Source organism: Rhipicephalus sanguineus, chromosome 5 (assembly GCF_013339695.2).
Source record: "Rhipicephalus sanguineus isolate Rsan-2018 chromosome 5, BIME_Rsan_1.4, whole genome shotgun sequence".
In the NCBI taxonomy this organism is placed as follows: Eukaryota; Metazoa; Arthropoda; class Arachnida; order Ixodida; family Ixodidae; genus Rhipicephalus; species Rhipicephalus sanguineus.
In genome coordinates this window covers 16,733,898-16,757,704 of record NC_051180.1, presented here as the reverse complement: position 1 = coordinate 16,757,704, position 23,807 = coordinate 16,733,898, and the positions used below count along the sequence as shown (strand labels likewise).

The 23,807-nt window shown below is 46.8% G+C and overlaps 1 protein-coding gene and 1 pseudogene across 1 annotated transcript in view; one reads left to right on the top strand and one right to left on the bottom strand.

Moving 5' to 3' along the window:
* LOC119393402 (uncharacterized) overlaps positions 1 to 18,680 on the top strand; it is a 125,556-nt gene extending 106,876 nt beyond the window's left edge. The window contains exons 5-9 of the mRNA XM_037660394.2: positions 14,481 to 14,570; positions 15,862 to 15,927; positions 16,580 to 16,666; positions 17,351 to 17,404; positions 18,463 to 18,680. Of these exons, the coding sequence (XP_037516322.2) occupies positions 14,481 to 14,570; positions 15,862 to 15,927; positions 16,580 to 16,666; positions 17,351 to 17,404; positions 18,463 to 18,657 (492 nt within the window). The 3' untranslated portion in view covers positions 18,658 to 18,680. The remainder of the gene's footprint in view (positions 1 to 14,480; positions 14,571 to 15,861; positions 15,928 to 16,579; positions 16,667 to 17,350; positions 17,405 to 18,462) is intronic.
* Positions 18,681 to 19,223: 543 nt separating this feature from the next.
* Positions 19,224 to 22,515, bottom strand: LOC125758697 (uncharacterized; annotated as a pseudogene).
* Between the last annotated feature and the right edge of the window lie 1,292 nt (positions 22,516 to 23,807).

Here is a 23,807-nt window from a genome sequence, read left to right as displayed (position 1 = left end):
CACTGATCGTTCATGAGTAAAGTGACACTGAACCATGCCAAATTTTCAAAGCCGCAGTATGTGCAAACACGCTTACACCAACGTGCAAAATCGTACTGCATGTTTTTCCCTGGGAGCATATACGACCCTGCAGCCAACAGCGCCATCTGCGCCCTTCCGCCTCCATGGATATGCGCTGCACATGGCACACTTCTTATTCTATATAATACAGCGCAACGTCGAGGCGGGGCACGAGAGAACAGTGAAAATGGCCTTTTGGTGACGTGATACCCAAGGACGTCGCAAGGCCAATGCTCTGTCAAGGTCTAGGGCAAGGACACAGCAGAGCATCGGCCTTGCGGCGTCCTTGCCAACTTGACCCGAATGTTGCTCTAGTTTAAGTACACAGCCCACAACATGCCATTCATAACTAACGCAAGGACGACAGGTTCCAAGGTCGTAACGGTATTTCGGAAACGTTCCAAAACACCGCACCTCAACTCACAATTCATTCATGCCATCATACGTACGAAACCGGTAATATAAACAAAACTGAACACAGCTAGCGTATATGCACTGTACCTATATGTACGAAGCGACGAAGCTTTATTCGCCGCGAGATCGGGCTACATGTGGCAGCACCGTCGCCGCGCTAGTGTGGATAGGCGGTTGTCGGCGCGTATACAAACGCGCACAGCAGCGCTTCGTTGTGAGCGATTTGACCGGATTTGCGGCAAACAAAATGCGTTGACTGCAGCTTTCTGGTAATGTGTGCCCTCTTCATTCCCGAAATTAATACACGAAGCGCGCCGAACTTTACTATTACTTGTGAGAGAAGCGCATTCGGCCAATGAACGGGTTGCTCGCCTTCGGCAACAGCCAGGCGTTTTCGCAATAAATGACGTTTTCTTGTTGTTTTATTTGTACATGTTTAGCTTGTGTTCCACCTACTACGCACTGCTGTAGTGTGACTGAATTAAGTATTTACTTCGTGATTAAATATTCATCCACACTTCTTATTCAGCTCTCCATGAAATGTAGGACAGTTGATAGGTTTACTGAGGAAAGTCTGACAGCGCTTTAAAGCTAAGGAGACGTTTAACACGCATACGCTTGTTTTTATTCTAGTAAAAGTACACAAAGGTAACTGTACAGGAGGGAACTTTATCCGATTGATTACTTGCACGACAGTAATGGAAGTTCGGCCCGGTTATTTCATGGGACCAAAGTACGTTTTTTCATGCGAATAATGTCCGCTGCCTTGCGTCAATCAACTATAACAGCGCAACACAAGCGCTCAAGATAATGTAAAGAAAAGAAAGATGTGGCTCCGCGTGAAATTACTATATACGACATCAATGTAAAGCACGCCGTTTGGATTATTTTGACCATCAGGGCTCTTTAACGCGTACCTTAATCTAAGTAAACGGGCGTCTTTGTATACCTTTGGCACAGGCTATATTTGCGCAAGGCAACTCTGTTTTGCGATTTCCGTGTCATTCCATTTTCTGTTATGTTTAGGGGACAATTTAAGTACCAAAGTGTCGGACGTGACTTGACAGAAATATTTTTCTGCAGTGGGACCAGGACCGTACACAACTAAAACTCGTCGCGTAACCTATGAACGACAGTCCTGAAGTTTACACCTAACCACAACGCGCAAGTGCATGAGAGCCTTTTTTTTACCACCGAGTCGCTGAAAGGCTATATTCACATGAGATTTAATATTCCAAGTGCACTTTGCAACGCGCTTGGACCACAGAGCGGCACCTACACTGATATGACTGTCGTGAAGGGAGGGTACGACGAACACACACAGCACTCTCGACAAGCGCACTCACCGATCTTATTACAGTACATATACAGCCGATCAAGGCCAAATGCTTCTTTACATCGTGTTAGGCATACGTACGACCGGTTAAAGTTGCACTAACGCAACGAAACAAACATCCTTTTGAGGACCTGCATGACGTACGCGCACATGCAAACACAACGTGGCTAGCAGACGACGCATGGAGCAATCCACACTAGGCGCGGTTCAGCCAGAAGCCGCCAGGCGGCGACTCCGCTCGATCTCGCGGCCAATAATGACCGAACAGCGACCCACCCTGGTGTCCCGGGTTATTGTCACATTTCTTAGACGCTGAACATTTCGTGATCAAATAGAAGTTTAACAACCACAGTCAAATTGAAGCTATCATTTGGGCACGTTCACTTGTTAATCTAAAAGCGTATAATACTTAACCTTGTAATTACAGTTCTTTAAATTCATGTGACCATCAGCAAAGCAGCTCTCCTGAGTAACGCCATCTCTTGACAGCGCGCAAAAAACAACTCTTTTCTTTCACCGTTTTTGCCATCTCCTCTATTGCCCCACTACCACTCTGATATGTTTATTTTTCATCATTGCCGCGGGAGAGCGCAGCTGGCGCAGTAGTGGCAGTAGTCAGTATACAGTCGACGATAGAGGCCAGACTCGTCGCCTTAGTCGCGTCGACGTCTTTGGATAGTTGGGAGTTAAAAAATATTGTGTTTAAGTGCTCGCCACAGGTAGGACGATGAGTCTGGATTCGTTCAACTGTCACCACATCAACGACAATGCTTTTGATGCGGTGGCCGCCGTCTCAGTTATGCACGTACGTTTCTTCGCGGGTCGTGAGAAGAAACAAGGCAAGGTGGCCTCACACTAGACGGCGTTCTCTTTTGAGCGATCTCAGTAACTCTTGGCGTCGCGGAAGTTCAGTGACATGAGTGGAGGAACTAGAGCTACATGGCTACATCGTGGTAACCAGTGGAATGAGTCACAACCCATACTACTTGTACTAGAATATTTTAGTACGCTGTACCCATGCTACTCTGCTACAGTTATATCACGTTCCTCGCTTTGCATATCAGCCAGCGGCCAACCAGCGGTTGGTTACTGTTGCGTTGTATTTGGAATACTGTTTTCTCAAAGGTGAGAAAATGCCAGTGCACAGGGGTCACTTCTAGAAGCGCTCTATATGCGGAGTTTCACATGCCAAAGCAGGATGTACGAGAGATGCATACTACACGCGTCAATAATTCCGTCCTAATTTTGAGTGATGCCATGCGCAAATGAAAGTGCACGTGATTGAGGAATGTGGCTTAAACGAGAAAAGTTATTCGTTTATGTTGAGGAATATACAATTCTGATACAGTTTTACGTTACCGATGGCTGTAGTGCAGTCTGGGAAGGTAAACGCTGTGAAACTTTGTTGCCCCTTGGCCTTTGTGCATTGGGGGGGGGGGGGACCGTAGGAGAGGAGAGGGCGATACATATCACGTACTGTCGCAGAGCATTGTCTTTAGGAAGCCTTCATGTGTGCACGCCCCCTCCGTTTTTAAGACTGGTTACACACTACTACGACGGGGACGAACGGGTGCCGCTATAAGGAGCTTCGCCCCTAAAAGAGAAGAAATGAAAATGCGCCTTCCTCAGACGGGAATGATCGCAGCTTAAGGAACAGCAAAAAGAGCGAGTGAAGCTTGCCTGATACCTCACTCTCCTCTAAAGAGGATTCTGGGCCGTGACGCTGTTGTAGTTCTTGGTGGACGCTCGCGCGATAACCTTCAAATTGCGCTCAACTGTACGTAGTACGCGACTGACCTATGCCGAGCGGTGTTGGATGGTGCAGACTGCCGACTGAGCGCTAAAGGAAGCGAAGTGAACTCGGCCGATAAAATCACGTGACACATATGCAAAAAAGAATGGGGATTGGATCAAGGGGTCGTTTCTTTCTTATACGCAACCTAGGGCAGCCAACAGACAGGTCTGCGCAGAAACCACGTGAATCTGTAGTGCTTAAACTCTGGCTTCGTCGAAGATAAAAAGCGGCTGGCAGCTTGTTTTACGCATCGTTTTTACGAACGGACAAAATTTTTAAAGGTAGTGTTGACGTTTACAGCATCGAAAGAGCCTGACAGATATATAAACACTGCCTCCATATTTGTGGACATAAAAGAGTACGCGTTTATGCGTAATATCCTCGAATGACACAGATCTGTACAAGTGACTTCACCCATGCGGTGCTTCCGCGGAACATGCGAGTGGTCTTTTTTCTTTCTTCTTCTTTTCCGGGAATAAAAGCAGTTCTAACTAGCCCAGTGTTCTTCCACGAGGAGCACGTCGTAATTCCACGCTCGAGGCATTTTGGCATCGCAGAACACAAGAGACGAAGAAACATCATCGAGTAGCGCAACTACCGCCCGGCCGCGAGTTTGTAATATGCAGAGCGCTCAACGCATGGCAACGGCAGCGGCGCGCTATTGGCTGCGCGCACACAGGGACGCCGCTGCGGAGTTCCGCCTAGCAACGGCCGCGCCGCGCTCTCCTTCTCGAGGTGCCTTCCGCGGGAATTTTAAACGGCGAACGCGGCCGCTGGGCCCCGTAGAATTTTCGTCGCCGCTTGTGAAGTGCTACTGCTCTCGCATTGACCGAATACGCCGTCGTCGCCGTATGGTTCGACTGTGCTTTGTGCATTTTGTTTTGTTATAACAGTGAAGACGTTCGCCCATGAACATTTGTGTTGTCGCCACTGTCTTTTGTGCCTTGGCGCTGCAGCAAGACGCGATCGGCTGTTGTGTTCCACTGTGCGTTTCTTTTTTTCTTTTTTTAACAGTGAACATGCTCGCCCTTGAATATCTGTGCTGTCTGCTGCGTCTTTTGAGCCATCGCGTTGTCGCAAGACATAATCGTTGTTGTGTTGGACTGATTGCTTTTGTTTATTTTTTTTAGCGCTGAACACGCTTTCACGTGAATATATGTGTTGTCGCCAGTGTTTTTTGTGATCTCGCGTTGTCGCAAGACGTGATCACCGTGGGTTCGAGTGTGCCTTGTGTTTTCTTATTATTTTTTTTTCGCGGCTGATCTTGACAACGCATTTCGCAGCCCTGCAACGCCGGTGTTGTACGGCTATGACCACGGAAAGCAGCGCATGTGAGACGTCGGCTGCCGCGCGATCGAATGCGTTGAAGACAATGACAGTTCATCGCCTGACGTTGACGTGCCGCTGCCGTTGCCATGCGTTGAGCGCTCTGCATATTACAAACTCGCGACGTGGTTCGGGCGAACATCACTGATGAACAAGACGCCTGCAGCTGTGTAAAAGATTACGGCTTGAAGACAAACACATCGTGGGTTGTAGACTTCGTGAAGTCAACAGCAAGGTGTGAAAGGTAATGCAAAAATGGTGTTTCATAACTTCAAAATTAACTTGCGGCATCTTCTGGGGTGATTTAAATTCATGCTTTGGGGATAATGTCCAATGATGAGCCGTCTCAATGAGGTCGTATTATGTGTGCACTTGAGCCGTCTCAATTAGGTCGTATTAGCTGTGCTCGTTCTACTGCCCTAATTGAATTTTGTTTGTATTTCTTTTTTAGTAAATTTGCAATGTCAATCTGGCTCCCAATCTCTGGCCGATGCAACCTTGGGTCCTTGCTGGTTATTGTTTGTAATTTATCTATATTCTGTCAGTCGCAATGCTGTCAATTCTTTCCAACTGAGCTTCAGTCAATCCTTCTAAGGTGTTATGCATGCCCCGGTGCGTTAATCTCTCTATGCTGGTGCTTTGGGGCAAGCCCAGGGCCTGCTTAAAAGCTTTCCTTACGAAAATATTGATTTTGTCCTTTTCTGTCTTGTTCCATTTAAGCCTAAGAATGCTAGCCTCCTTCATTCCGTGATATACTTGTTTGTGATTGTCCTGATGAGCCAGTTGCCTTAGTGACCTTAGTCACTATTTTTATAAGAGTATTGCTGTTAGTTCGCTTCGACTCAATGTTGAGTACAAGGACCCTAACTTGTTCAATGATGGGGACCTTTTCGTGCAAGTCTATCTCCTCGCACTCTCTCTCCTTCATGTATCTCTTGGGCCACCTCCTGTTAAGTATGCGCCTGTAAAGTTCTGATTTCTCTGGTGAAAATTCAAGCCTAGTGCCTGTGAGATAGACTTCCACTTTATCTACCACTTCCTGTAACTTCTGTTCTATTTACCCATCACTGCCTTGCGAGATCCATATCGCAACATCATCCGTGTATACGGAGCGATTGATTCCTTCGATGTCTTCACGTTTTTTCTGATAATCCTGTCATAATGAGATTAAGAGCATGAGCAATATCATGGAGCCCTGAGGTGTAACTAAACTGTCCATGCCCCTCACCTCAGACTCGAGTTCCCCCATGTTGAAGGTAACCTTCCTATTCGTTATGAAGTATCGGATGTAATTGTATGATATTTCTCCTAGGTTTAAGTTGGTGACCTAAGTGAAATGTGCAGGTTTGTGGAATGCTTTCGTGAGATCCAACCATAATGTAGATCTGGTTCACATGCGCTCTGATTGCTCTCATTATTTTCCCATCCTATGGTACCTACGCCATAACATATGAAAATAACTAGAACACAATTACTTATGTGGCTGCGGCACTTTTTCGATTTTGTTTCGCCAACCGCACGCCACGTATAAGGGGGGCCAAGTGCACACATAATACGACCTAATTGAGAACGGCTGATCATTGGACATTATCCCCAAAGCATGAAGTTAAATTACCACAGAAGATTCCGCAAGTTATTTTTGAAGTTATGAAACACCATTTTTGTATTACCTTTCACACCTTGATGTTGACTTCACGAAGTCTACAACCCACGATGTGTTTGTCTTCAAGCCGTAATCTTCTACACAGCCGCGAAAAAAATAATAAAAAAAACACAAGGCACACTCGAGCCCACGGCGATCACGTCTTCGAGACAACGCGAGATCACAAAAAACACTGGCGACAACACATATATTCACGTGAAAGCGTGTTCAGCGTTAAAAAAAATAAACAAAAGCAATCAGTCCAACACAACAACGATTATGTCTTGCGACAACGCGATGGCTCAAAAGACGCAGCAGACAGCACAGATATTCAAGGGCGAGCATGTTCATTGTTAAAAAAGAAAAAAAGAAACGCACAGTGGAACACAACGGCCGATCGCGTCTTGCTGCAGCGCCAAGGCACAAAAGACAGTGGCGACAACACAAATGTTCATGGGCGAACGTCTTCACTGTTATAACAAAACAAAATGCACAAAGCACAGTCGAACCATACGGCGACGACGGCGTATTCGGTCAACGCGAGAGCAGTAGCACTTCACAAGCGGCGACGAAAATTCTACGGGGCCCAGCGGCTGCGTTCACCGTTTAAAATTCCCGCGGAAGGCACCCCGAGAAGGAGAGCGCGGCGCGGCCGTTGCTAGGCGGAACTCCGCAGCGGCGTCCCTGTGTGCGCGCAGCCAATAGCGCGCCGCTGCCGTTGCCATGCGTTGAGCGCTCTGCATATTACAAACTCGCCGCCCGGCCCCGTAGCTAGTGCCTGCGCCCTTGCCGGCGTTCCCTTGCCATTACTCTCGCGTTGCCGCCGAACGAAGGCGCCACCAGCCAAAATTCGCCCCGCGCCCGGCCCGCCCGGCCCCATACGTGCTTGATGCCTTTTCATTTCGTTCCGTAGTGTGTCCTGGGCAGAATAAGCTCTAGAGATAAGCGGGTGTGCCCTTGGAGAGCGTTGGGGGGCAACCGTGGTACAACGATCGAAGCGAGGGCAAATTGGATGGGGCAGGCATGCATGCCTAAGGCGCGAGGAACGAAAGAAAGTACTCGCATGTAATTTGATGTTCTTCGTGTTTACGATGTACTAACGATCGCTCGCTTTCTCAGTTTCTTTCAGTAATTGTGTGCAAGGGTGATATTTCATAGCCCGAAGGCGCTTCTTATTTAATCACGTTATTTAAGCTCGTAATCACGAGACGCAAACGAAGGCGCACGCATGAAGAGCCTGGTGACTGATTTGCAGTCAGCCGTAGCCAATGTTTCGACTGCATTAACTTTCGAGCACTGAGCGAGCTTAATCATTCTTTCGAGACGAAAAGATAAGAAAGAAAACCGAAAGAAATAAGTTCGCTTTATCACGCAAAATAAGTACCTTTCACCATAAATGACGAAGTTTTATATCATGACTGTGTTTGCTGGTGCTTCCAGTGTTCGTTGATATCGTTCGTGCACTGTCGCACGCCATGTTTACGTTTTTCAAGTAAATATCTGTTTTGCTTAGTGTCTTGTATTTTACGCAAATTAGCCGATGCACATAGCAGATGCCGCTGACCGTTGACGTATAGCACGCCCAGGGTAGCAGAAGACAGTGACAAAGTTAACACGAGAAAGCCTACAGCTGCAGGCTTACACGCTATTTGACATGTCGTCGCAGGAGACTCGTTCCGAAAACGAGTTTATTATAAGGCAGTTCAATGGTAAGAGTTTCATGGTAAGAACGGTAACTCAAAGGCCGTGGCTTCTCCTGCGGTCAGATACTCTGCGCTGTCGGAATGGTGGGAAGGAGAGAAATAGGAACAAGACAGGTGATGATTCTGTACGATCAGAAAGTCACACACACGAAGAAAGCCCATTCTGCCAACCTTTTTTCACTATGAAAGCCTTTGTTCTCACTCCGGGTCTTCAACTCGGGCCTTACGTGGCATGCTGGGTTTCCACGCTCCAAGCCCGAATTCGTAAGAAGCTAATCGAAGGACGCCATCCGCACTCGCACCAGCGAGCAGGCGAACATTCATCCACACTTTCAAACAAACATATAAACAAAGAAACAGGAACGAGTACCTAGTTAACAGACAGAGGACGCGTGCAGAAGAAGACTCGACTCGTGGCACACAGAACACGCCAGAGTCCTTGTGTGTGCGCTAAGAGAGACAAAGACGAAGCGGCCGAGCGGACTCTTTGATGGCGTCGGCCCCGGCCGCACCGTCCCCCGCTTTTCCCACGCGTTAGCACAAGAGAAACATAACAGAGGAGCATCGTGCTCGGCACAATGCCACCGCCTCTGTGCTTGAGGCGGCGCAAAGTGCGGCGCCCCCGCGTCGCTGCCATCGCGGCCGCGGCAAGAGTTTTTGTCCCGGTGAGCGAACGCCTCCGCCACCACGCAGCGGGAAACAAAACGTACACGTCGACGACGCTCGCTGGAGGCAATTAAACTGTACGCTAGTTAGCGATAACAATGAAAAAGGCTGGCTAGACTAGAACTTCGGGTAGCGCGGGGTAGGCAGCCAGCAGTGCGCGGCATCTGCTGAAACACCGGCTTCGTGAGCCAAAAATTAGGCGTCCAAGCCGAGTGAGCTGTTGACTACTGCGAGCTGCACTAAAAACACAGACGGGTGAGAAGATAATGCAAGTGTTGACGCAGTCGACTGGCGAACATTAATGTTAACAGTTTCATGCTGAAGTGTGATGTTGGACACGATGCTGTGTAATACCGAAACGCTGAAAGGGCGGTTAAAACGCAATTTCCTTGATTACTTTATAAAGAATGGTCGTAATCCATTTTTCTATGTACAGGTTATAGGTACCACGTCAAAGTTGTGACCATTTAATATATCCGTTATTTCAAACATAATTTCGCATCCTGCTGCAGCGTGGTCTGTTGGCGCCCCGCTTTCATTGGCCCCACTTTCATTGCACGGAGCAGAGGGGTAACCGTCTCCTTACATACAGTTAGGTGGAAAAAAAAAATAGTAGCGACATAATATCTTAAGCCCTTACAGTAAGGCCTCTCTTTGACTTCCCTATTATAACCAACTATAGTTGGTTATGATAAAGGGGCCGGGAAAAACCACAGTCCCTGAAGCCAAGGACGAAAGCTTGCAAAGACAAGGACCCGGTGTGCGTAAGAGCACCCTTAGTGGTTGCTTACGAGCTCGTTACAAACCACTGAGTGTGTGCGCCGACTGACTGTGCTCGTGCAAACAGAAAAAGAAAGCGTTATACACTTACAGGTGAAATGGTACACGCTGCATTGTGCCGAGAGTGGTCACTGCTTAGCCTGTAACGTACGCAAATCGATGCTAGCAGCATAGACGCATTTCAGGCCCGAATGTATGCGTCTTGCGAGCGACAGGAAATGAGTCGATGGGACGAGATAACGTCGCGACGATTTATGGCCAAAACCGTATAACGAGGGCTGTTCTGCGTGGCTGTTGCGCGCGCTTGGGTGAACTAAATAATGAAGATCGGGAAAACGCGTCCTTCGGGAGAAAGTGTTGCTATCGTACTTACAGCGTTTCGTATATTACGTGGCTCGCGGTCAGCGCGCGCGATAGGATCAGACTCGTTTTTACCGACGCGACGAAGCAAGGAAAGATAAGAGTGAAAAGTGGACACGGCTTCAACTCGCGTTTTTTTGTTCGAAGTTTCCTTTTCGTGCTGGTTTGTCTCACTGGGCCACTCGCAGCCTCTGTGCGTCGCGTTGGTGACAAAGGGAACGGGGAAATAATGTACCGGGGCTGTCACGCTGGCTCGTTTGTTGTGACCTGGAATCGCCTCTCCACTTGTTTGAACCACGTGCGAGATCTGTAGAAGTTAGGCACTTGATATATAGAACATGGGCTAGGACGCTACAGATATATGCGTTGCCGGCAATTGGGTGTTGCGTAAGCGACGTGGCCGACTTAGCTCTTTGTCTCGAGAGCGACTTATCGCGTGACGTAGGAGTAGCTATCGCGTGACGTAGGAGTAGCTAACTCCATAGACTGGCCGGCAGACGTTGAGTACGCCGCACCATCTCTTAATTCGGACCACTATCTTCTTCATTCTCTCTCTGAAGGTCAACGATGTTGGCTTTTATTTTGCAGGTTGATTCTTGTTGTCAACCGCTCTGCATGCAATTTAAGGCCCCAAATACTGTGCAGTTTAAGGCCCCAAAACAACAATCGTACGATGCTTCACCATCTGGCACTTCTTTTTCCGTTTTTTTTTTTTTTTTGACGTGCAGGTCAATTTGAGCGCATGAATTTTTTTTTTTTTTTTGCGCGTGGGAGGAGCAATGAGCACTTTCTGTTGAACATGTCATATCTTTTCTCTTAAATGCTAAACAAGAAAGGGTAGTAAACACCACGCCTCTGACATTGAACGTCCTTAGCTTTCATGCAACGAGCATACATTAGTATAGTATTAGGTGAAAGTGGGGAGGTTTTGCCATCATGTGGCCACTAATGTTCCTGCATCCATTTTCATTCCAAAAAAAAAGTCAATACTACAAACTGCCGCCGAGTCAGTAAGTTCAGACTGCCCTGTCTCACTCATCATCCGATCTGGAAAGACACGGCGAGAACTGAGACCTTGACTTCAGTATCGCTGACATTCGCTTCGTTGAAAGCAAATATTCGCAAGCAAACAAACCAACGGAGAGAGGAAGATCTTCAAATACAAGTCCGTATACAGCTGCGACGCTCGTCTAACGATATATTCCGCCTCGTCACGTAGAATTAAAAGAGAGAGAGAGAGAGAGAAATGTTGATTTCATCCTACGCGCCAGTGAAACACCACTAATCGAGAGCCTAGCAGGAAATTTCTCGGAAAGCGACGTCCATATGTACTTTCTTTTACGAACGCAGTGTCTGTGTAAGCTTATGCCTAATAGGTTTACGAATCCCTCTCTCTCTCTCTGTCTCGCATAGCAGTCACCGGACAAGGAGGAAAAAATACGTTTGACGGTGCGCGCGCACATGTTGGCATTGTATGTCTCTTTGCCTTACATCAGGTTTGCTTTTCTTCACCGCGCGAAGTACGTAACACGTAACCACACAAGCTGCAATGGAGAGACATTTACCTCCCGCTTCGACTCTTCACCGCGAAGCGCATCGGCTCTAGCGTATACATTAATACGCGTAACCTACATTAGGCTGGAGAAGAGCGCGCGCTTGTGAAGCACGCCGAGTGCAACCCCCCCTCCCCCCTCCCCTTCTGCGTACCCCATTTCCAGCAGCATGTATATGCTATACAGGCACCGTGGTCTCCAGGCGTGGTTGCGGCAGTGCATGCGCACGGCTTCCTCTTCGTGACTCGAGAGTTAGCGGTTCCGTTTGCACAGTGCAACTCTTTTCTGTTCTTTCTTGCTCCCATACGCACAAACCTACAGACTGAATACCCGTAGGCGTAAAAATGCCGGGCTTTTCTCACGCCACCGAAACGAATCCGGAATTTATGAAGTGCGTGCGCGGGGCTGAGCTGCCGGACTCGACTCGCTTTCTCTGTTCTAGATCACGCGATTCTGTCACTGTGGCATCGCTTACGTGGCACGCTGCGTTTGAAGCTGCCGTGCACTGGCCGAGTTGCGAATTTTTTAAACACAATTCGCAGCTACAAGCAGGATGAGACAGAGAGAAAGCAAGAGGAAAGGCAGGGAGGTTAGCCAGACGAACGTCCGGTTTGTTACCCTACAATGGGAGTAAGGAAATGGGCACTAGAAAGAGAGCACACACACAGGTGTACGACCGGTCACTGAGGCCGGAGTTTCTCTGACATAGGCGACTTCAGAGCTCTGCGTTCGATACAGCTACCGAGAATGCGTAGAAAGGCAATGAGGTTAACCAAATATGTACGCGTATAGTTCCTGATGCCTACTGTGCGCGGGGGCTGCAATGATAAAATGAGAAGGATTGTAGAGATACAAACACAAACAAAGCGTCAACTGAACTGCGGCAGTAAAGAGTGAAACGTTTAGTTTTATTAACATCATTGGAATTACAAAATAAATGCTCAAGATCAAACATTTTAGCACGGGTATGCCTCGCGTGCAACCTTCTAGGTGCACAATAGAACCACAAAATGTCAAGCGTTGTTTTACAATAGTTACATTGCGTATTGGACTGGTCGTTTTGGAGCACTCATACGAAGCTTTGGTGCGACGATAAGCGCAGTCCTAAGAATTAAAGAAGCCCAACCAACGAATATATGTGATTTTGTTTGTGCGACACCTAAACGCAGTTTTACGCGACCACCAGAGCCCTCCGAGTGCCCCCTAAAATGACCAGTCAGATATGACATACACATGATAAATGAGGCTGATTTTTGAAGCACTGAGAGATCGGCCGTGCACCTGTTGTCAGTCGTACGGTGCAACCGAGTGCTCTTGCCTCGCAGAAGCTGTGCAGTCAGACGGAGTAGTTTTGCGCGCGTGGCATGCAACTTCTCACGGTGGCACCGACCTCAAGAAACATCATCTCCACAAAACGAGTGTAGTTCTGGTAATTCCATGCAGCGTAATCCTCCGTCATGAAGGTGTCGTGTTCGGCCTTCCATATAAACCACCCGTTTCTAATTGCTGGCAAGTCTGAGCACGGTTTTGTAATAAATTGTTGCGTCAGGTAGAGTGCCTGCGATACAAGGTTTTTAAACTTTATGGGCACGTTTCTTGACGGATGGCTCCGAGTTTCATTGTTAATAATGAACGACCATCGCGGCCACTTGACTGTTCATCCTCGTCCGCGCGCGATGGCTTGTGTCATCCTCGATCCTTCACCTTCCACCACGCTGCACGAAAGTTCTGCGCGGCCCTCGCGACAGGTGCCGTGACGCAACGCCAGACACGCCCCGTTCGTCGCGCTCCAGTGCCCAAATTGCGGCCCGTCACAACGCAGAGGGGACGAGCCACTCTCCCTCTCGCGGACCGGACCGAAGATTCGGGCGCCGTTCGGCGGCCCAGACTGGAGGAGGAAGCGACGCTTTAACAAGCTGCGATACGTGCGTGAAACGCATTGCTTTTAGGCGCCGTGCACTCTCTCTTTCAAGAAGACAGGTAGCAAAACAGGAACGAGAAGAAAGTGGCTTCCTCTCTTTACGACGGTGCACGCACGATAGCGAAAAAGTAAAGTGTCGGCCAGCTAGCTGTACGAAGTCCACTGTATATCTCTGACCGTCCAGCGTTGACCTTCTGCAGCGCTTGAGACGACTGCGCGGAGTCATTAATGTGAGAAGCAGCTCTTTAAATGAGCCCCGAGCCGAGCAACATCCGCTCCGTTTGCTCTGCTTGCGGCTTTGTAGATTTTGCCGCTGTCGCACCAGAAAGTTGCGGAGCCCCGCTTTTGTCTTCTCCTTCACGAAATGAGAGGAGGGTTCATTTACAGAGCAGCGGTGCCCGTAAAGACGTGAATGCGCGGGACGAAACGATAGCGTTTTCTTTACAATTTTTTTCGGTAATCAGCCATTTTTCTTTATTGCTGTGGAGGGAGGGAATAAGGTGTATTGTTCTCTGTTACTCGGGCGGAAACGCCGCAGCCTTTTACTTTTGGCTAATGTGACGAAGGTTAATGCCCGCGTGCCGCAAATTGCACTGGGAGTATAGGAAAGTGAGGGCGAGAAAATGCAATTTATTTAACAGTAAGGGCACACTAACGAAGTGTGTACGTGTCGTGAGCACGCACCCATGTCGTATACGCCTTTCTGTCCTAACAATGCGCATGTTTGTAATACGAAATCTTCAAAGACAACGCCGTTCTCATTTAACGTGAACGTAACAAAGGTAACAAGGTGAACGTAACGAATGAAAAAGTGAATACGTGCATTTCTCCTCATATATTACGAGAAGTGCACGAAAATAATTCCAGAGTTTTGCAGGAACAGCATGCATAAACGATCTTTTGTTTCTCTCTTTCTCCTTGCAGTTACTCAGGGGCCATGGCAGGCATAGCTCCAGACCACCGGACAAGTCGAAGAGTGACCGTGACAAGAGTGGCAGCGGTCATCGCTCGAACGTACGTATATGATAGACGCATGCATTTATGAGCAAAAAGATGACCCCTCCCCGTTCTCCTTTCTCTTACGTTCACTGGTTCAGGCAATAACTTCTTGGCGGCATTGGCTTCTTAAGGACATATGAAGGCGGGACGAAATGCACGGATATTGCCCAGTGTATGGAGTGCGAGCGAGAATTTATTAGAAGGTGGGAAGGTCGTCCTGAGCGAGTGTGCTCTGGCATACTACTCTGCACGGTGGAAAAGAGTACAGTGTGGCTGGGTGATACGGCATTGTGATAACGTGCCAAAAGAATAGAACTACTAAAATTGAGCTAGCTGGTAAGGAAAATTAAGGCGTGTAGATACGAAAACACTTCAGGAAAGCATCTTTAGAGCCATTCAATGTGCCTTATCTAAACTGCCATTGTATGAATACTTTCCGAGGTATATGTATCCATTAGGGTGCAGTTTCTTTTTCACAAACATTGTTCATAGTGTGGCTCTGGTGGAGTCTTCACAGGTGGTGGTGAAAAAACTTTATTTTTTAGAAGGCCGAAAGGTAAAAAAATATTTAAAAAATTAGAGCACACCGAGCAGTTGATGAACGCGTGAAAAAGCCTAATAATCGTGCAGAAGATGGTAGCTGTGGTAACGTCATGGTGGCCTTTCGTCATTGTGCATGTGCTGTTGCAAAATATGACTGCTTCGGTTTCCCTCTGCCGTCCTTTTTATTTTTTTTTCAGTTACACTTGGTCCTGTGTGTATAGATTCGAACTGTACGGCATCGAACAACAGTTAGATGCTGGTGTTGGCACTTGTTGTCTTGAAAGAACGATAGATTTCGAAGGATACATAATCGCCATTGATGTCGCAATGGGTATGAAGAGATGAAAAACGTAGCCGAGGACGGCAAAGGGTTAGATGGAGTGACGAAGTCAAGATATTCGCAGGCATAAAATGGAACCAGTTTGCACACGATGGGGTAAATTGGAGATGATAGAGAGAGGCCTTCATCCTGCAGAGGATATAAAATAGGCTGAGAATGATGACGATCATGATGATACGGGATAAGTTGAAGATGAAAGCACATGCCTCCTGATTCCCATCTCACTTAATGTAATAAAGCTATGACGTTACGAGTGATCAATAAATATCACAAAATTCAGATTAACATGAACAAGTAAAGTTAGCGACGGATGGCATTACATCCCAATCCTACGCTGAAACCTAAGTGATTTGGATCACTAACCAGCCCTAACCAAGGTGATTTTGTCACATTTAATTCCTTTTCTTTTCGGGACAAACGCAGGGAACCGTGAAGGTTACTACGGAGTCAACGGAAGTTCAGTGTGACGCTTCTTCAAATCCAGAATCTGTAAGTGTGAGTTCTGTGTGGTATTTCACACCGTCACACTAACAGGCCACAGGATAGCTTACCTTACTTAAAGGGCTAAAACCATTCAAAATGAAATACTGCGGGTAATCTGTCACATATAAGTTTTCAGCAATACCCCGCTATGGTGGTCTAGTGGTTGTGGTACTCGACTGCTCAGCCGAAAGTCGCGGGATCGAATCCAGGCAGCGGCTGCCGCATTTTGATTGAGGTGAAATGCTAGAGGCCCGTGTGCTTAGATTTAGGTGCACGTTAAATAACCCCATGTGGCTTAGATTTCCGGAGACATCCACTACGGCGTATCTCAATCATATCGTGGTTTTGGGATGTGAAACCCCAACAGTTATTATTATAAGTTTTCAATAATGCTACATGCTCCGAGACTATTATAAGTGCTCGAGTTCGTAAGAAATATCAACGCGACTTCCGTCGCATGCGCTGGGTGTCTACCTGTATATCATCCAGCTAATAAGTGAAATTTCGTTCGGCTCTCAGTTGGTCCTCTTTTTAAACACAATATTTTGACCACGAAGGGTTACGCGAACGCATAACATGCCCGTTGCATAACGATGCCCGTTGAATGAACTGCAGGCTGTCGAGTCGCTGGCTTGAGTGCGTTTGTCTCACTTTGCAGAGTCCCTTTCTTCACGTTCAAGATGAATTGCTCTCAAAGGTACCAGGCGCTGAAAGCGATGCCGCGAGACGGGTGCACGAAGAAAATGTAAGTCTTATCTCACGCACCTCTAATACAAGGAAAAAAAAAGGTTTACTTTGTGTCGATTAAGCAGCAAACTACGCAACACTCCTGACCACGAGACCGGCTATCGTTATACGTATAAGCTAGAAAGATGTACCAACCGCACACATATTCCAGCCTGCACCACAAAGCGTGCTTGCAACGAATAGATTGGTGAAATCACATTTTCTTATTCAGACTGTGTCAGGACAACGTTCGTGAAAACAACCCAAGGTTGCCGAACCCGTTGCTGTGACGTATTTTCAATTCCATCGCAACGCGGATTTCTTAAGCTCAGTGTTTGATTGCTAAGCGGCTCTTTAACTACGTATTTACGATTGCATCTTGGTGAGCAACGCTATAGAACGTACCAAACTTGTTTTTATTGTTTGTTGCTTGTATGCATGATTAAAACTGCGAGAAAGAATAATCAAAGTCAAGTTCCGTTGCTCTAAATGTGCAAACACGGATGCAAGAACGACAACAAATTCTATCATGTTAATTATAATTTCGAATGAGAAATGAAGACATCGGATCAAAGAGGGATACGGACAGTTTTCTTTTTTTTTTAATTCTCTGCTCGCTGAGTACGATAAGAAAGACAAAGTATAACTACTCATTATTTGCACACAAATGCGTTTACTAAATGTTTTGCACGTGTGATTTCAGTTGCTGCTTCAGCAGGAACTCAAGGAGAAGTGTGACCTGCTCTCTAAGCTTGAGGTAAGTAACTTGTACATTTTGTTATACTTACTCGAGAAAGAAACAGAACAAGAGCTGCAAAAACAGGGGCGTGGTCCACCACACACCAGCCAGCTAGATCTCACAAGACATCGCCATTTCTGTCGCAATGGGGTTGACAGAATTCACGCTGTTAGCCTTAATGAACAATAAGATAACGTTAGAAAGATACTTGGTGTCTGCGCGTCACACTTAGTGACTAATTAGTGTCCGAGCTAAAAGACTTCCGCATTACAGGTCGCAGGCGTTCTCTGAGCGACCGATATAGCCTACTTATCGCGTGGACACTTATTAAAGACTGTCATATCGAATCCGAGTTGTAATCGGCACTGAAATAGTAACTAGCTGTCCCCTCTAAACGCGACATCCTGCGAATGGGCGCTTTTCCTTCGACAGAGAACTATGACACATAAGCTTGTTACGCTGATTAGAACTAATCCACTTCAGTGTGCATGAGTTCGTCTTTCTTTCTTTCTTTCTTTCTTTCTTTCTTTCTTTCTTTCTTTCTTTCTTTCTTTCTTTCTTTCTTTTTTCTCTCTTTCTTTTTTCTCTCTTTCTTTCTTTCTTTCTTTCTTTCTTTCTTTAGCAAGTTATCGCTTCAACTTTTTTTTACATATTTCTCGTTATCCTGATCGCTGCATGTGACGCCATAGAGGAAGCGGTCGCTCTACGCAAAGCGTGCCACAATCGGATACATTATATGCGTTCGCTTCGTAAACGGCCGGATGGACACACCCATTTGGTGGCGCCCGCCACGCATGTCGCCGGCACCCCGAGACAAGTCCGTTAGCTTCTCTGTAATCCTAAACTTCCTTGTTGAGCCAACACATACCGTCGCCGGGAGCTGTGAAACACTTTTCGCGTAGCCGATCGCCAAGACGTGGGCGTATAAACAGCAGCAATGACGACGTCAGGTGTTTCTGCGAAACGGGGCACCCGCGTATATACATGCAACGTGCATGCATGTTCCATAATGGCTCGAATTACCTACCTCCGCGTGCCTTTTTGCTTGACACGATGTTGCATTAATCACCACGCAGGAGGAACTGGACCATCGTGACGACGCGACGACCGCGCTTGAGGTGCTGGAACGGACGGCAACGCCCCTGTCGCTTAACCACCGCCCGCAGGTACGTGAACGCATGCATGCCTTGCGCAATGAATTTTGCTTTTCCCGGGCTATGCGGTTGCTGGGTTTGATATACGTGGACCACAGCACCCACAGTTTAAGATAGCGGCGCATCTTGTAAGTACCGCCGACTCGCACCAGCCCGACTGACACTGCAATTTGTTAGTTTCTTTCGTTTGTAGCGACAGTGCCGCTACTTCCACATGGCTGCGGAGTAAATGAAATCACATGCGAAATTCAGTCGCGTCCTTCTAATTTCGCTCTTCGCCTTTACTAGATTGTGTGTTCTGGAGCTTCTGTCAATATATGAAAGGCGTCAGCGCAAGATCGACTGTGTAGGCAGTGCAGGCGCGAATTTTTTTGTGGCGTTAGCTACACTGGCCTAGCTGAGCCAGTTTCGCGTGGATCCTTAAGAGCCGTGCTGCGCATGCGCGAGGATCAGTGATGTCGCGCACCGGAGCCGGCATCTCCTGCGCACTCCGCCGCCGCCGCGCGCGACTCGCCACCGCCGGTCTGCGCTTTCCAGAGGAGTGACGGCGTAGCCTTGGCAGACGTATTGGCGCAGCTATTCGCCCTCGTTGTGCAGTCGCCGTCTGACACTGCGCTGGAGCCGCTTGATAGCGCCTCTGACTGGCGTTTGCCAGTGTGGTATAGCCATGCACAGTAAGAACTTTTACACCCAAAAGGGTGTAAAAAGAGTGCTTTTACGTTTTAACACCCTTTGCAATACCCTTTAACACCCACGAATCACTGATTTTGAAAAATACACCCTTTTTTTGGGGTGCTTGCATGATTCGCACCCTAAAATGGGCGCTAAGGGTGCTTTTGTGCCTGAGAAGGGTGTAGGTACGATGGATCAGATGGAAAATGCAGCAAAGTATGGCATGTGAGCCGAACCACGTCTCCATCATCTAGCGTCACACACACACACGCACGCACACACAATATGTGTAGCTGGCAGTAGAACAATCCGTAAAAAACTGTAATATACAGAGATGTGTTCGTGATTTCTCGATGCTGTAATTTAATGTGAGACCATCTGCACACTCTTTATGTTTATTGCGTGTAGACATTGCAATACAACAAAATAGAAACAACATGAGAAATATCTGGTATCAGTTTATACAAATATCTACAACCTAAAGAAACGCCTTGTTCAAAATAAGTACACTCGAACATTTTGCCTCCTCTCAGCAGAAGAAGCAACGAATAAGTGATAAAACTGAACAAGTATGTGAAAAATAGCAATGTAAAGAAACCATTCACATTGACAAATTATGTCAAGATAAAATACAGACCTATACATGCAATGCATGAATACACAAATACATACATAGATGCATTCACGTAGATATACTTAAAAAATGGTAACATGCGTTGGCAGATTAGGAGCACATGCTCTGAAAATAGGAGAGCTTCTGTAGTAAAGTGCAGGGATGCTGTGTTTAGCGGGAATACAAGTGCTGCACGACAAGCGTGTGATTGAAAATGACACTGAGTCAGAAAAGAAACATACACGCCAATTGGCAACGAAGCAATCGACATTTGTAAACACTCGAATAAATATTTTAAAACAAGGCATGTCGAGTGCTTATAATGCTGCGCCCCATGTGTTTACGTATGTAAAGTGGCTCCATCACAAACTCTGAGAAGGATGTTAAGATTCTGTACTTGTCAGTCGTGCTAACAACAAACACATGGAAGTGTTCATCGAAGCAAACAGTTTCAAGTAGCTCCAACACGATCAAAAGAACTTTGTTCACATAAAATAGTCCGCAAACATTCACAAACTCAGGCAAGCTGTCATCTGGAACGTTAAGGACGAGGCTGCATCCTACGCGGCATGACCTTCCGTCCATGGTGACACAATTCACATTAAAACAATTGTTGCATTCAAGGCCATGTTTGGAAATGAACTCTTTAACACAGCAAGGCAGATGCTCATATAAAACAGACTGACAGCCACTTGTGACCGGCATGCTCTTCTCCTCACCAGAAATAAAATAAAAACACTGACAGAACTGGTGTCTCATGGCAAGAGTGTGCGAAATGCGCTTCCAATTATGAACTTTACGCGAAATGTCTTTAAAGTACTGGTGCTTTGCCTCAAAACGGATTGCCCAGATGTCAACCAAAGGTCCAAATTTCTGAATACAAGATGGATAATGAATGAGGTAATGCATCTTGCAAGGAAATGAACATGACGGAAACAACGCCTTAAATTCTAGACAAAAAAGGTGTATCTTTCTCTGCAAGTACGCTATGTGCGAGACTGGGATTTTGTGGCTCATGATGATGTCCATGATTTCTCTAAGAAGTAAATAAAGCTGCCAGACTTGGTTGCCAACTGGAACACAGTTACCTACAAAAAGAGAAAGGTGGCGAAACAGTGCAAAAATTTGTGTTGCAAAACCCTTAATGGTAGCCTTTCCAGAAAGAAAGAGCTTAGAAGGCTTCTCTGGTTTGTTCTTTGAATCGCATGGGTCATACTTCCATTCTACAATCAAGTTGTTGAGATGTTCGAGTGAGAAGAAACCTTGTGAAATTAAAGATGAAATAATGTACTTCAGTGTGAATGGTATGAGGCCTTCGTGCAGGTCGTGCATTAAATCTGGGGGCAAGTGTTGGGTTGGATCGAATCCTTGAAGTGCAAGAAGTGGGCAAACCTCCTTGACGCCATACAGTGATGCAGTTGGCAGCCCTGCATTCAGCATGTTTAAATGATGCTGATGCCCTTCCGGCGTTCGCTGTACATAGTCACTCTCTAGATGCTTGTAGTTCACCTCGTGGCGCAGTGCCATACAGAATCCGCATATTCTTCCTTGAGTGAATGAAGCCTTAAAACCCCCAATTCTGTGGCTGGAAAGGTTGTCCCCAGTAAGTATAAAAACAGACCCTTTCATAACTTTTCCATTTGCAAGTATACCATCGTTTTCTAATATGGCCACGTCTTCAAGCAAGGGTGCAAGAATCTTTTGAAAACCGTATGTGGAGACATATTTGTCTTTGACTCGAATGACCAAGTTGATGCCTGAAGGTGCCGAGCGATATTTAGTGTTGAAGTTGAGCACAGAAAAGTAGACCGCAGTCAACTTGTGCTTTCCCCTTTTGCTCCCCAAAGGGTTGCACACCTCGAATTCATCTGTGTACAACTGCAAGCAAATCTTGCTCTTGTCCCCAGCAAAAAAAAGAGTGATTCTTAAAAGCACTACCATCAAAAACTGAGCACATATGATCATGCATCTCAAGAAAATTGTTGAAGTCCCCTGAGGGGGCAGGATGTTCTAAAATACACTTGAGCACATCACGCAGTGGCACGTACTCCATAGTTTCACACTTTCCATTCACCTTTCCAAGCAATATGGTTTTGGGCTCAACAAGCGTGAAATTATTCTTCCAGTGCGCCTTTCGGCCGCTTTCTGTCAAGAGCTTGCTCATCTGCGTTTTGTACGCCCTTTTTAGCTCTGCAGAATTTTCTTCATTCGACAGAAGTTTGTCATCATCTAAGATAGAAGCAACGAATGGGATGATGTCATTTGCTATTTCATTCACCGTTGACTCTGGAAGGCGTCTTGCTTCCTTCCATTTTAAAAACATGACGGACAGATGTCTCACGTAGTCACTTGGAACATCAGAGCACTCCGATCGGGAATCTTCTATGGGAATTGCTTCTTGATCCTCCTGACTACAGCCAGCGCCAGGTTGTGTTTCTGTGCTGCTTGGTGTTCTTTCCGCCACAAGATTTTGTTGAGGACGCCGGTTCACTCCTCATGCCTCATCATGATTGCGATACACATGTTTTCTGTATGAAGCGAAGACTCTGAATGTCTGCATACATCCTTCAACGCCGCAGATCCAGTCTGTCTCGTGGCCATGGGCTAGGTTCAATATGCCTGAAGAGCGACTTGAGTGAAAATCTATGGCTGCCACACCGTCAGCAACGATAGTAACGAATCCCTGGCATCTGTAAAAAGGACAAGACATGATTTACACAAAATGTCACTTTTTCATGGCGTTTAAGGAAGGAAACAAAAGCATTTGTGTTTGTCACCGATCGGAAAGAGTGAGCTGCGATGAAATTGTTTAATAGAGGAAATTATTCTACAACAAGGCTCACGAAATAACAAGAACAGCAAATATGTAGCACTCAGTACACTTAGCGTACTCTTACCTTTCTAAAAGGACATACTGGGGACGACAGGATTCAGACAAGAGCTACATTCCGAGTCGAGATGGGAGCCTACCTGTTGGGTAAAAACGTACTGAAACAAAAGAACGCCATCTCTCAACTGAAGGTGGCTAAAAGGACCACACAACACCTTCCCAAATCCACATGAATGTTGACTAAAAAAAGCAGGACTGATATTACGTGTACCTAATCAGTAAACTAAATCATGCAGCTGATTGTTGTTAACTTTCCGGACCATGCGCACACAATTTATTACCTTTTTCTGAAACCACGCATGCCTATGTTTAATTTAAGCGCGTACAAATGATACCACCGCGGACACGAGAAAGGCAACAGAGTCCCCGTAGCCAACGTTAATGGCGAACTCGCACTTGAGAATCAAAGAGAAAGCGGAAACGCCAGAGCCTCCGGAAAACCACGTTCGCTAGCGTCGAAAATAGGGAGCTTTCGAATAGCGCACGCAAAGCTTTGCGTTGGCTTATCGCGCAACTGCGCATGCGTCGTACGCTAACCGCTTGCGGGCTCCCGTTAAGTGACGGAAATAGCGGTCCGCACACGCTAACGCTATCTTAGCGTGCGCTATTCGAAAACTGCCTAATGTTCACATTTTTTCTGCCCCTCCTGCATGCCGCCATCACCACTTCGAGAATTCATTCCATTTTGTTCGTTTTCTAAAAATTTAATTTCGTACCGAAATAAGTTATGCAACGAAAACACCAAAACGAAATAGTTTTCATCTTTTCGAACCGTTGCTTCGGGAGATACCCGAGCCGAAACCACTAAAGCGGACGCAGTGGCGGTGGCAGATTCGTCCGGCTGTCCGAGGTAGTACGTACCTTGGGGCACGCCTACGGTCCCTAGGCACGCCGACTCGCTGCTGCTTTAAATTCTTCTACTTCCAATGCTTCCAGACTTTTCAGCGATTTAATCCAGCTCTTGAGGAACGCGTCTTTGCAGAAGCCGCGCGGGCTGTCGGGCTACACGGGTACAGTCGAAAACTACGCCGATGCGAAGCACCACTGGTACCACCGCTGCCTGCTGCTGCCACCGCCTGCCTGCGCAAGCTC